The following is a 14,917-nucleotide window of genomic DNA, read 5'->3' as shown; positions in this document are numbered from 1 at the left end:
GAGAATCATGAAATCCCTTGTAATTTACTAATAACTATGTTGAAATACAAGACAATTTTAATGTTTACTTACTTAAACCCTTTAGACTAGTGGTTCCTAATTTTTGGTGGTCAAAGATATTACTTAAGTTAAATACTGTCTCTCCAGAAAAAGTGTACATACATGCAGAAATTTACAGAATATTGTGGTAGCTAGCATTTTCTTTGAATTTACATATGTGGATTATTAAACTTTGTTCATTTGTAAAGATTTTTTTAAAGGTTTATTTTAGTTATTTAAATGTCAGAGTTAGAGAGATAGAGATATCTTCCATTTACTGATTCACTCCCCAGATGACCACACTAGCCAGGCCAAAGCCAAGACCCAGAAGTTTCTTCCAGGCATTCTTGGTGAGTGCTTTGGCCATCCTCTACTGCTGTCGGAGATCTGGATTGGAAGTGGCACAGTTAGGACTCAGCACCCGTGTGGGATGCTGGTACCTCAGCAGCTTTGCCCACCGTGCCAAGGTACTAGCCACTAAAGATAAATTGATTTAATTCATTCATTCATTTCAAAAGTTACAGTTACAAAGACAGGCCTTTTCCATCTAATGGTTTCCTCCCAGGTGGCCAGAAGGCCAGCATTGGGCCAGGGTCTTCCCTTTGGGTGACAGGACCCAGATACTTGAACCATTGGCCACTGCTTTCTTGGGTCATTAGCATGGAGCTCCATCTGAAGTGAAGTGCCCAGGACACAGATCACCACCTATATGTCAACATCATGGTTGGTGGCTATAACCAGTCCCTGTCTTTCATATTATGTTGTGATTTTAGAAGTGTTAAAAAGGATTTCATAATGAGGCTGGTTCTCTGTAAAACTGCTTTATAGCACCTTAGCAGCATTTCTATTGTGTTGTTTACATATAAATCTTTAATGATTGTGTTAGAAATTACTTGTTTCAGTTATATTTTTCTCTCAGTATTTCTGGTCGTAATGTTTTGACCAACAGATTTTCTTTTCTTGTTCTAGATTCTGAAGAGGCTCAATCTGTAAATCCTTCGAGTGTTGATGAAAATATTGACTCTGAAACAGAGAAAGACTCCCTCATCTGTGAAAGTAAACAGATACTTCCCAATAAAGCACCTCTTCCGTCTGCCCTGGATGAATATGAATTCAAAGATGATGATGAGGAGGAAATAAATAAAATGATTGATGACAGACATATTCTTAGGAAAGAACAAAGGAAAGAGAATGAATCGGAAACAGAAAAAAATAGTTTGTTTGCAAAACAGGAGAAAGCCTTCTACCCTAAATCATTTAAAAGTAAAAAGCAAAAGCCATCTAGGGTTTTGTATTCAAGTACTGAAAGTTCTGATGAAGAAATTCTTCAGAACAAAAAAGTTTCTACTTCATGTTGTGTCCCTGAAACATCAAACTCTGATACACAAACCAGAAAGGAATTTGTATTTCCAAGTGAGCACAAGCAGAAAGGCAAAGTTAAAAGAAAATTGAAAAACCAGAACAAAAATAAAGAGAACCAAGAGCTGAAGCAAGAAAAAGAAGGGAAAGAAAATACCAGGATAACAAACTTGACAGTTAATCCTGCGTTAGACTGTTCAGAAAAGACCAGAGAGGATGGGAGTTTTAGGAAATCTTTTAGTCCAAAGGATGAGACGTCGTTACATTTATTTCATATTTCCACTGGTAAATCACCTAAGCACTCTTGTGGGTTAAGTGAAAAGCAGTCAGCAGCACCGAAACAAGAGCACATGAAAACATGTTTATCCCCAGGAAGCGCTGAACCACCATTACAGCCTGATCTAAGTCGGTACGGTAACACAGATCCGGAACTCTTGCCAGAAAGTTCCAGCGCAAAATCTTGTAAGCATAAGGAAAAAAACAAACATCAAAAAGAGTTCCACCTGGAACTTGGTGAAAAATCAAATGCCAAAATCAAGGATGAAGATCATAACCCAGCATTTGAGACTTCAGATTGCACTCTGAAAAAAATGGATAAAGAGGGTAAAACTTTTAAAAAGCATAAATTAAAACATAAAGAGAGAGAAAAAGAAAAACACAAAAAAGAAGCTGAAGATGAAAAGGAAAAATACAAAACTAAAGATGGTGCTAAAGAAATACAGAGGAGTGTGGAATTTGATAGAGAATTTTGGAAAGAGAATTTTTTCAAAAGTGATGAAGCAGAGGATCTGTTTTTAAATATGGGACATGAGTCCTTACTGTTGGAAAAGAAATCAAAATTGGAAAAAAATGTAAAAGATGATAAGTCAACCAAGGACAAGCATGCTTCAAAAGAGAGAAACTTTAAAGAAGACAGGGAAAAAGTTAAAAAGGAAAATGAGAGACCTTTTAGGGAAGAGAAATTAAAAGAAGAAAGAGAGAATGTACTTACAGATAAAGAAACAGAATTCATTTCTTTGAGTGTCGGGGCCAATGAAGAATCTGTGGTGTTGCATTCAGCAGAAAAGGAAGTGGACACTGAAAAACAAGAAAAACATATCAAGGAAAGTAAGGAAAAATCTGAGAAACGATTTCAAACCAAAGAAAAGGACGTTGAGAAGACTGAAAGAAAAAACTCTGAGAAAGAAAAGAAAATAAAGCATGAGCATAGGTCAGAAAAAGACAGAGCAGATTTTCCTGAAAGTATTGACAGGGTAAAAGAAAAGGACAAGTTGTATTCACATTACACAGAAAAATGTCATAAAGAAGGTGAGAAGACCAAGAGTATTACTCTTAAAAAAACTGAGGACAGAGAGAAAAGTAGGGAAAAGTTGGATAGAAAACATGACAGAGAAAAAGCTGAAAAAGACAGGCAGCTGGCAGAAAGCAAAGAAAAGCACTTAATGGAGAAAAAAAATAAGCAATCAGATAGTAGTGAGTATACTAAATCAGAAAAAGGCAAAAGCAAAGATAAAGACAGAGAGGCAGAGAAAAAGGAGAAATCTAGAGACAAAGAAAGTACTAACACATTTAACACCAAACATTTACAGGAAGAGAAAAAGTCAAGTGTAGTGGATAGTAGTAAAGCGCCTCATGACAAAACCTTATCCCTTAAAGAGAAAGCAAAAGATGAGCCTTTGAAAACTCCAGATGGAAAAGAAAAGGATAAAAAAGATATAGATAGATACAAAGAACGAGACAAGCACAAGATCCAGCTAAATAGTTTATTCAAACTGAAGCCTGAGGCAGAGAAGCCTAAGCCATCACCAGCTGCGAAAGATGCTCGACCTAAAGAAAAGAGGTTAGTGGATGATGATTTAATGCAGACAAGTTTTGAGCGAATGCTAAGCCTTAAAGACCTAGAGATAGAACAGTGGCATAAAAAACATAAGGAAAAGATAAAGCAAAAAGAAAAGGAACGATTAAGAAACCGTAACTGTTTAGAACTTAAAGTGAAAGATAAAGACAAGACAAAGCATACATTAGCTGAATCCAAAAGTAAAGACCTTTCTAGATCAAAGAGTTCAGAGTTAACTGACGCTTCTACCAAGGAGAAACAATCTAAAGATGCTATAAGTAGCAGGTCACAGTCTGTTGACACCAAAACTTCAGTGAATTTAGGGAAGTCATCCTTTGTTTTGGATAATAGTTTAAACAGATCTCCTCGATCGGAAAGTGAGAAGCCAGGTCTCAGCTCGCGATCTGTATCCCTGGTCTCCGTGGCTAGTTCAGAAGACTCCTGCCATACCACAGTGACAACACCCAGGCCTCTGGTTGAGTATGACTCCGACTTCATGTTAGAGGGTTCGGAGTCCCAAATGTCCTTTTCCCAGTCACCTTTTTTGTCAGTTGCCAAATCTCCTGCCCTTCATGAAAGGGAGTTGGACAGCCTTGCTGACCTGCCAGAGCGGATTAAAACTCCGTATGCAAGCCGACTTCAAACATCCCACCTCAGGTCGTCCTCTGTAGAAGACGTTAAGCTAGTTATAAGCGAAGGGAGACCTACTGTAGAGGTTCGAAGGTGTAGTATGCCATCTGTCATTTGTGAATATCCGAAGCAATTCCAGACAATATCAGAAGAAAGCAATCAAGGCAGTTTATTAGCTGTGCCAAGAGATATTTGTCCTTCTCCCAAACTCGTGGTATCCTCAAATGTGCCTGAAAAAGACCCTTTACATGGGTCCCACATACATTCCAGTTGTACAGCCTCGCCAACCGGATCTGTTAGCAACAGATATATTTCAGCTGATATTAATGTTATCAAGAGTGTGGGCACAGTAATTGACAGCCCTATGCATTTAGAGCCAGCTAATCAGGTTGGTGTGATCCAAAATAAGTCATGGGAGATGCCTGGTGATAGACTGGAATCGTTGAGCACCAGTGACAGTGTCTGTCCAGATGCTAGTATACCTGATCAAGACTCTTCTGTTCAGGGTTTTCCTAACTCTGACAGCAAAATGCTCAGAGAGCAGAATGCTGAGTTTTTATCCCTACACCAGACTGAACTGCCAGGAAACTCCTATTCTCAGGATCCAGCATCCTTTCTGCCTTCACAGCAACCTTGTTTCCCCAGCCAGCCACTTTCGGATGTTGAATCTCTTTGTAGACATATGTCATTGTCCTATGTTGCCAGTCAAGAGCCAAGTATTTTACAACAGAAAAATATTGTTCAAGTTATCAGTTCTGTTTTAGACAATGATAATGAATCCATAAAAGATGGAGGAAATAATTTTGTCCTAGATGCTCAGAAGCCAGATGCCTTTGTCGCAGTGTACTCAGAAAGCACTGCTCAAGAAGGAACACCAAACTCAGAGAAGGCTAATACTCTGCCTGTAGTGCTGTCAGCAAAGGACTTAAAGGGAAGTGATGCTGCCTCCCAGCTAAATACACACTATGCACTTAGCAAACTCACATACAAGTCTTCCAGTGGTGAAGGTGAGAATAGCACAACCGATCCGCAGGTTGTTGCACAAGAACGAGAAAAATTGGAGAGTTTGGTTTTAACTCATCTGAATAAGTGTGATTCTGATTTATGTGAAATGAATGGAGGAATGCCAAAAGGAAACCTAAATGAACAAGGTAATCCGAAACACTGTCTTGAAAGTGAAAAATGCTTGCTCTCCGTGGATGACGAGGAGTCTCAACAAAGCACTTTATCAAGTATGGAGAACCATTTGCAACAGTCAGCTCAGCCAGAATTGCACAAGTATGATCAGTTAGTTAAGGTAGAGTTGGAAGAAAATACTGATGATGATAAAACTGAAAACCAGATTCCTCAAAGAATGACTAGGAACAAAGCGAATACCATAACAAGTCAAACCAAAGCCATTCTTACCAGCTGTACAGTATTACCAGAAAAAGACAGTGAATCTTCATCTCCTAGAGGAAGAATAAGATTAACTGAAGAAGATGACCCTCAAATTCATCATCCACGGAAAAGAAAAGTGTCACGTGTACCTCAGCCTGTGCAAGTGAGTCCTTCTTTATTACAAGCAAAAGAGAAAACTCAGCAGTCTCTGGCAGCCATTGTAGACTCTTTGAAACTCGATGAGATTCAGCCATACAGTTCAGAGAGAGCAAATCCATATTTTGAATATTTGCATATAAGAAGAAAAATTGAAGAAAAACGCAAATTACTTTGTAGTGTTATTCCTCAAGCACCTCAGTATTACGATGAATATGTAACATTTAATGGATCATATCTCCTGGATGGAAACCCCTTAAGCAAGATTTGTATTCCTACAGTAAGTAACATTGTGATTTGAAACTCATTTACAACTTTGTCATAGAGGTATAATACAAATGATAATGTAATTTTAAGTTTTCTGGTCACATTTAAAATGTAAAAAGAAAGACAACATTAATTTATTTAGCCCCATAAAGCAGAAATACATAATAACTAATAATGAGGGTTTTGTTTTGTTTTGTTTTGTTTTTAGCTAATTCTGAATCTGGTGTATCTTTGGCACATCTCAGTTCAACTGACTGCATTTCAGTTAGTGCTCAGCAGCCACGTGGGTCTTGAGCTTGCCTTGTTAGGGAGCACAAGTCTGTAGTTTCTTCCTTCACCTGCTTTTCTCTTTTTGCCCTTTCATGCAAAATCAGCATGTGCTTTGGCTCCCATTCTTCTCTAGAACCTTCCTATATGAGAAAACTGTTTTTATACTGAATTTGCCAATATTTCCTCCTCGCTCACCTTCATCCACCCAATGAAAGTATGTTTTGAGTCTCCAATCTGGAGAGGAAAAAATTCTTTCTTGACTACGCCAGCTTCTGGAGCTCACTTTTTGTGTCCTCAGTCTGCTTCAAGTTTCTATCTCATGTCCTGTTCTTTCCCTAGCTGCAATGCACAAGTCGCTGTGAGCTCTCATTCCTGCATGCAGTGCCATGCACTGTTCCCGTTTGGACATTGTGACTGTGTAGTCCTTGGTGGAGGCCTCCCTTTCCTGGTCTTGGATCATAACACTGTTTTGGTTCCTCTGCCTTGCTGACTAAACATTTTCTGTTTCTTAGAATGACTCTTCTCAATGCATTCATTAAATGTGAGTTCTCTAATGATCCATTCTTTAGTCAGCTTTCCAACTGTGGGAATTACTTCTGTAGTTTCATCAGCCTTCCAAGTGTTTGCTGGTCTCCAGAAATGCTTGCCTAACCCGATTATGTTTATTGACCTTTAATATAAAACATTATTACCTTCTGGGGTTTATTACCTAAATGTTCTTCACATACCTTGTGAAAGGTTGGATTCCTCCAGAAGCTGACGGTTAAGATTCTGTGTGTAAGGCTCATTGGTGAATGCTATCAGGAATAAGATTATGAGGAAAACCAAGTCTGCAGAGGCACAAGTTTAGCTAAAAAACAGTTGGAACAGTGGCCTCAGTTGAACCCACAAGAACTCTGGATTGAAGTGGTCCTTCTGCTAGCTGGTGTGCCCTCATTGTGGGAGCATGCTCTTGGGCACCAACACTTTCTGTAGGAATTCTTTAGGAGAAAGTGTAGTGACAGCTGGCAGCCACCAGCACTCCCATAGGTGGGCAATATGAGCTCCTTACCCTTGTACCAAGACCTCAAACTATTGAAGATTTATTCATTAATTTGTTTAGAAAGAGTTACAGAGAGAGAGAAAAGGACCTTCAGCCTGTTGTGAACTCCACCTATGTCTCAGATGAACAGCACTGGGCCAAGCTAAAGCTGGGAGCTTCATCTAGGTCTCCCATGTGAGTGGCAGAGATCCAAAGAGCTGGGCCTTTAGCAGGGAACCAGAACCGAAATAGAGCAGCTGAAACAGGCACCACATGCGGCATCTTTACCCACTACACTGTGACAACAGCCCCAAGATTACAAACTTAGAAGAAATTATTTCTCTTTCTTATCTTCAGAAACAAAACTATTTTTTATTACTGATGATACTGAAGCAGAATATGATAAGCTACCAAATTCTAAACGCTATCTTGAAACTCTCCAAACCTGTGTCCTCCACCCATCTTGGCTTAGAACCCAGATTATCTCTCACTTAGGCCATTGAGGCCATTTAAAAGCAATTACATGTTTAAATACCTAACCTGTAATTAGCTGGCTTCCCATTGTTAGCTTAATGTCAAAAACATAAAGCAGCCATATTTTTTAAGATTTATTGAAAAGGATCTTTCATCTGCTGGTTCACTCTCCCAAGTGGCCACAGTGGCCAGAGCTGAGCTGGTCTGTATCCCGGAGCTTCTTCTGGGTCTCCTACATGAGTGCAGGTTCCCAAGATCTTGGGCCATCCTCTACTGCTTTCTCAGGCCACAAGCAGGGAGCTGGATGGGAAGTGCAGCATCCGGGGCACAAACTAGTGCTCATATGGGATCCTGGCTCATGCAAGGTGAGGACTTCAGCCCCTAGGCTATCATGCTGGACCAACAGCCATACTTTTTACAGTCTGATTTTAGTCTACTTCTCCTGTTTCATTTTCTCACTACTACTTCCAAACTCAGTATCAGCCAAGTGGAATTGATTCTTCTAAAGGAAATCTCTGGGTTACGTCTTCTGATACTCTTGGCTATTCTGTTTCCTTAAAATTATTTCCTCACTTGACCCTTCTGCATCCTTTTTTGTGCCTCAGTTCTACCTGCAAAGACACTATGCATGCACTCTTGTTGAAGCTAAATGACATGTGTCTGTCTTCCTCATACAAACCCTCTGTAGAGGGCCCGGCGGCGTGGCCTAACGGCTTAAGTCCTCACCTTGAACGCGCTGGGATTCCATATGGGCGCTGGTTCTAATCCCAGCAGCTCCACTTCCCATCCAGTTCCCTGCTTGTGGCCTGGGAAAGCAGTCGAGGACGGCCCAAAGCTTTGGGACCCTGCACCACATGGGAGACCTGGAAGAAGTTCCTGGATCCTGGCTTTGGATCAGCATAGCATCGGGAAGTGATGGGAAGTGAATCATCGGACAGAAGATCTTCCTCTCTGTCTCTTCTCCTCTCTGTATATCTGACTTTCCAATAAATAAATAAATCTTTAAAAAAAAAAACCCTCTATATGACATAGTTCCTCTGAGCTGTAATCTGGTTAAAGGCAACAATACTGCTTATCTGCTCTATAAGTTCCATTTTCTCTTCATCCCTGAAAACACAGCTGATGTCCATAACCATGTTTCTTCAGCATCCGGGGAATCTCCTGAATGTCCTTCAGGATCCAGGAAATGCTGTGTTGAGTACTTAGCCCATTAACCTTACCTCACAAGCACTCTTTTTGCCCTGTCTCCTTTAGTCACTGTCATCTACTGAATTCCCAGATTGGAACCCAAAATTCAAACCTTGATTTTTTTTTTCTCTTTCCCTTTTAATCAAATCAATTTTTTTTCATGTCTGTCTTTCAAATAATTATTTAGCTTAAAAAGAATACATGCAGGTTTAAGGATCTGTCATTATTTTATACAGTTCAGATGACTTAGGTTCCTATATGTACTCCAACCTTTTATTTATCAAAGTCTGTGCTTTCTGAGTTTATGAGACTAAAATTCCTTTGTTCAAAATTTAACTTAAAATAGAGGCCAGGATGATTTTGACACTACAGTGTTTTTTAATTCCCCTTATGATTTTTTTCCATTTGTGTCTTTCTGGCCAGTTAGTTCATACTTTATCAAAGTAATTTTTCCTCACGTTTCTGTACTTTGGCTGTAATATAAAACCCAGTGCCATCCTCAGAATCAGTTTAAGTAATTTATCCATCCGTTAAATGTTTTCTCACAGTTTAGCTGGAATGGTTTTTTTTTTAAGGAAGAAAAATAAATAAACAGGCCAGATTTCTCAAAATCAAATGGACAGAGAGCAATAAAGTGTTGTCATTGTGTAGTATCTATTGTAGCCACTGATTAACTCTATGGAACCCCTACGCTGGGCTTGCAATTGTGATGAAAAGGAAAGTGCATCCCTGGAAGTACTAATAGATACTTTGTCTCTCTCTTTCAAATTTTAAAAATAAATTCAGTTTTAAAATGGAAATCGTTGGTTCCCTGTAGCACTTTTAAAATTTTTAATGTGTTAATTGGGAGACTCTTAAGTAAGTACACATACCCCATGTTTCCTGAACTAATTTGTTAGAACTATTTTCCTGGGATCTTCTGTGATGATGGAATGTTCTGTGAAGAATACTTTAGCAAAAGCCAGTACACAGAATAGACAACAGCATTTATTCCTTTGCCCTGCTGACCTTCCATTCTCATGCCCTGCCATTCCATACTCCAAATTCAGTGTTCCAGGAACTGAAAACTTAACTTGAAGTTGCCTGTGGATGTCATGCTCTATCTTTGTTTCCCATCTTAAACCATGTCTGTCCCTTAGGGGTTATTTCCCTACCTTCTTTCCTTTTTACTCCACAAAGTCTTTTTTCTCTAACTTATCTCTGGCTTTAAGAGGTGTCTCAGGCATTATACCCCCCAGGAGCTTATGACACTTCAAACTCAATTGAATAGATATCCTACCTTTGTGTTCCTTAACATAACCAGACACCTATGTGGTTGTGGTTGTTGTTGTTGAAAACCACCTCAGTAGCATCAAATCATCTACTACAGCTCTTACTGAATTTAAACATTTTAGTTTTTAGGACTTAGAAACAAAACAAATATATTACTATGATTAGAAGTCTGAAGAGCTCAGGCTCAGTAAGGGAGTGTCCAAACAGAATTTTCCACATTATGATTCCTTATATATTTCATTCAGCTAGCTTTTCAGTCCACCATATTCCTGTGTCTGGGTTCTAGAGTCTTAGATCCATATTTGGTCCTTTAGAGAGAGGTGTTCATACATTTCGTATGAATCCTGAGGCACCACATCAGACAGGATGTAGATAATACCTGATTATCCCATTTTCATATAAAATTGACAGTTAAACTGTCAGAATACCCAAGTAAATTATTTTACATGGCAGAAATACTTGAGGTATCCTACTTTGCCTAAATATGTTGACAGTAATTATAACCAAAGAAAAGAAGCAGAAAATATAGATATTCACAGGCCAACTCACTGTTTCTTTGCCATACTTTGAAGTTTCTTTACAATAACAGTAGAACTCCCATGTAGTCAACTTCCTTAGACTTATGACATCTACCAGAAAGCGCAATCCAGCCTCATATCAAAGTAGAAATGAAGGGGCCAGTGTAATAGCTCAGCTGGCTAATGCTCTGGGTTGCAGCACCGGCATCCCATCTGGGTGCCAGTTCATCTCCCAGCTGCACCACTTCCTATCTTGTGCCCTGCTTATGGTCTGGGAAAGCAGAAGAAGATGCTGCAAAGCTTTAAGACCCTGTACACACATGGAAGACCCAGAATACGCTCCTGGCTTCCAGTCAGCTCAGCTCTAGTTGTTGCAGCCAACTGGGAAGTGAACCAGCTGGTGGAAAGTCTCTCTCTGTAAATCTCCCTTTCCAATGAAAATAAATATCTTTTAAAAAAAAAAACAAATTAGAGGTGAACCAGTAAACTATTGAAATATGGATAGGCAAGGTTACATGGGAAATTAAGTATTAATAGTTTTCTGAGAAACATGTATTACAGTATTTCATCTATCTTATTTAAGATGACAAAATGTAACTCAGGACTTTAGTGTGTTTATCTTGTCTACAGAAACATCTCCGTTTCTGTATGGATCTCTCAGGCTGCCGTAATCCTCAGACGGTTTCTTCTGTTTGCATGCCAACTGATCTGGTCTTGAGACTCTTTCAGTCCCTCCCTGAGTAATACACGAATGCTCTAAAGAGAGTTTCTCCATAGTAACTCTCTTAGTTCCTCTGTTCTGTCAAATATACAACAGCCTCCAAATCAAAAAACCTAAGTGTACTGGAATGCTCTAGTATGAATTCCAAACAGAATTGGAGTTGACATGGAAATAAGAATTGCATAACTTAGGCCAAACCACTGACAAAATATCAGAATTTAAGTTATGCACTAGTAAGTTTGATTTTGACAGGATAGTCCATTATTATAAATAAAATCATTTTTAATTATATTTTTTTCAATTAGATTACACCTCCACCTTCATTGTCAGATCCACTTAAAGAGCTTTTTCGGCAACAGGAAGTTGTAAGGATGAAACTGCGTTTGCAACACAGTATTGAAAGGGTAAGTTTCATTCATATTTATACTAACAATGGCAACTGTTGTTTTTTTTTTATTACATTGCATCATGAGACACAGTTTTACAGGCACTGGGATTCCCCCTTCCCCTCCCCAAACCCCCCCCATGGTGGATTCTTCCCTCTTGTTGCATTACCACAGATCAAATTCAGTTGAGATTTTTTTTCCTTGCAAGCATCTACAAAGCATAAAGTCCAGCATCTTATTGTGCAGATAAGTTCAACAGTTTCATGGGGAGACAGTCTCTGATCTGAAGGTACAGCCGAAAGAGTATCATCCCAATCAATTGAAAGCCCCGACATTACATCAGTAACAATTTATAACATAATGGAATTAGTTGACATGATATTGTGTAACCAGCATGTTCAAAGAGAGAGAGAGAAAACAACAACAACAAAAAAAGAGTACAAATTCTGAACCACATCCTATGACTTCTACATTGACATTACTATTATTAGTTTATATACAGCTGGGTTCTATACACCTTAAAATGGCTATAGATTACTATTCAGCTGTCTCATGTCTATTTTAATTTTACTATTTAGCAAATGTGTTTTATTAGTGAATTTTTCTTAAAATGATTTGATGAGTAGTTGTGTTTTTTTTGTCTTGTAACTCTCCAATTAGAGGATTTTTCTGGAAGAATTTTTATTTTTGTTGTTGTTTAATTGGGAAGTAAGATATACAGAGAGGAATAGAGACAGAGAGATCGTCCCTTTGATGATTCACTCCCCAAGTGGCCACAATGGCCAGTGCTGTGCCAATCCAAAGCCAGGAGCCAGGAGCTTCTTCCAGAATCCCTTGTGGGTATAAAGTCCCAAGACTTTGGGCTGTCCTCAACTGCTTTTGCTGGCCACAAGCAGGGAGCTGATTAGGAAGTGGAGCTGCTGTGACGCAAACCATATGGGATCCAGGTGCATGCAAGGCTAGGACTTTAGCCACTTGGCCACCGCACCAGACAACATTGGAGAATTTTTAACCATATTTTAGGATAGCTGGGCCCATATTGTGATTCATTATGAGTATGCTTTTAATTTATAAATGTCTCTAGTAATTTCTGATAATTTGTTGAGTATAACTATCGTGATAGATTCCTAATGGGTCATTTGGCTTTCCTCACTTTGAATCAGTCCTTGATGTTTTTCACTATATTTTAGGGCCCAAATGCAGAATATTTATAAAGGCTGTGCTAGTTGTCCTTTTAGATCTGCCCGAGTGTCTGCTTCAGTGGTTAGTCTGAACATGAAATGACAGGGGAGAGCCAGTGTTCCCTGTCAGTGCTGGAGACTTCTGTTATTAATGCTACCCTTGCCGAACTTGGATCTGCACTGTGCCTGCCTCTCAGGATACATGGGTATTTGGGGTCTATTTAGTGCATGTGGGCTGCTAATGGCTTCATGTCACTTATGGGTGGAATAGGCAGCCGCTGAACAATATGCCTACATCAACACAGTTGTCACATCATTTCATGCAGTGACAGGGACTTAAAATTCTGTGGAAAAGTCACCTAGATCCCAGTCTTTGAATTACTACAAAACACTCAGAAACACCTGTTCCCTGAGCTCTGAGAAGAGCAGGCAGGCATTCAGCATGGATGATGCCTTCACGGACTCTGCACATGACTCCTCTCTTTTCTTTCTTCTTCTTTTTTTTTTTTTTTTTTTTTTTTTGTTATAATCTTACATAGTTAAATAGGGCACAAAGGGTCAAGGGTTACAGGAAAGTGGGTAAAATCATTGTTTCCACAATAATACCACTTCTTTTCTGTGTCTGGGCTAAGGGGAGAAACAAAGGGAGAAGCCCCACCCAGCCTCCCACCCATCCCAGGTCCCAGACATGGGGCATGCTCCAAAGGTCCTGCTCAAGCAGTTTTGATAGTTCGGCAGTTCTGAATTGTTGCTATTCGTGCCATTCCAAGCACGATGAAATCTCTTCAGAATCCACTGGCCGTCATAGTCCCTTTATGGTTGGGGTTCTGAGATCAGTAATTCAGTTGGAGGGTTCTCCAAAGACTTCATCTGAGGTGATCCCAGACCTAATTCTTGTGTGTGCTTACCAATACAGGGTCTGGCACCATCCATCACCCCAAACAGCTTATGCACTTGCTGGTGGTTTCAGTTGCTGGGTCAGTTCTGTCTCCAGCCCTGTCTTCCATGCAAACCAATGAGAATAGCAGTCCAGCCTGATCCTGCCCACTTCATACTCAGCCCTCATACACACCAGTGGGAGCTGCAGCCTAGTCAGGGCCACCCACAATACCCCCACCAGGCCCATCCCCTGTCCTGGTTCCCATGCTTGCCAGTCTCTACAGCAAACTGTTCCAGTCTGACCCTCATCCCATTCAACTCTCATACATGTCAATGGGCATTGAAGCCTAGTTCAACCCAACCAGCCCTATTATCCAGCCCACACACATGCTGGCACGTGCCTTTTTGTCTAGCCACCCCTGCCCCGTCCTAGTTTTCGTGCTCTCTAGTGGGAATGGTAAGCCAAGAGAAAGATGCCTACTATTTCCCTACTAGGCCACTCCCACTCCCAGATTATGCACTCTCCAGGTGGTTCTGGAGTTAACTCGACAGAATTAGCCCCCAGAGCCAGCCTCTGCCAGCTGATACTGCAGCAAAGCCCATCCAACACTCACCCACTCTGATTTGTGCTTGCACCAGAAGGAACAGTCAGCCAGCCTGGCTTTTCCCTGATCTAGCTCACATGAGGCCCACAGGTGTTGTAGCCCTGCTCAGTCTGGTCTGCCCCCCTCCCAGCTCTCGCTCTCCAATAGGAGTGGTGGTCCAACAGGGGAGCCCACATTCCCCCTACCAGCTTTGCACCCTCCCATTGGTTCTCATGTGTGTTGATTGTGCGCTGCAGTCACATCTGGTACGGCTCACCTCACTTGGCATTCCATAATGTGTACTGGTATGCGTTGCAACCAAACCCTGCCCAACCTACACTCTATTCTGGTGCTTGTATTTGCCAGCAGGTGATGTGAACTGGTTTGCCTGCTCTGCCTCTGACCTATGCCAAATGTATGCTGGTGGATACCATTAACCGGCCTTGTCTGGGCTGCTCCCTGTCAAGGTTCTTGCGCTCACCTGCAAGGACTATGTCCCAACAGAGGACTTTCCCAAGCTCCTCCATCAAAACCTCTCTCTATGCCAGATCTTGCACATACCAGTGGGTCCATGGACCAGCCCTACTTAGTCCACCTCCTGTTCTGGCAGTAACAGTGGCCCTTCCTTGCTGGCCTTCAACCCATTCCGATTGTTACTGTTGGATGTTTCATCCCAGGCAAGGCTTGCCCATACCCAGACACAGCTCATACATGGCTCCGTAGGGGCAGAGACCTTGCTTAGCCCATCCTACATC

The 14,917-nt window shown here is 40.6% G+C and overlaps 1 protein-coding gene across 6 annotated transcripts in view; it reads left to right on the top strand.

Moving 5' to 3' along the window:
- ANKRD12 (ankyrin repeat domain 12) overlaps positions 1-14,917 on the top strand; it is a 109,637-nt gene that overhangs the window by 81,735 nt on the left and 12,985 nt on the right. For all 6 annotated transcript variants that reach the window (XM_040970543.1, XM_040970544.1, XM_040970545.1 and 3 more), the window contains 2 exons: positions 1,009-5,681; positions 11,438-11,536. In XM_040970543.1, the coding sequence (XP_040826477.1) occupies positions 1,009-5,681; positions 11,438-11,536 (4,772 nt within the window). The remainder of the gene's footprint in view (positions 1-1,008; positions 5,682-11,437; positions 11,537-14,917) is intronic.

The sequence above is a fragment of the Ochotona curzoniae genome, unplaced genomic scaffold, assembly GCF_017591425.1.
Source record: "Ochotona curzoniae isolate NIBS_2020 unplaced genomic scaffold, NIBS_Ocur_1.0 scaffold_4812, whole genome shotgun sequence".
Taxonomy (NCBI): domain Eukaryota; kingdom Metazoa; phylum Chordata; class Mammalia; order Lagomorpha; family Ochotonidae; genus Ochotona; species Ochotona curzoniae.
This window is presented reverse-complemented; position numbering and strand designations above follow the sequence as displayed.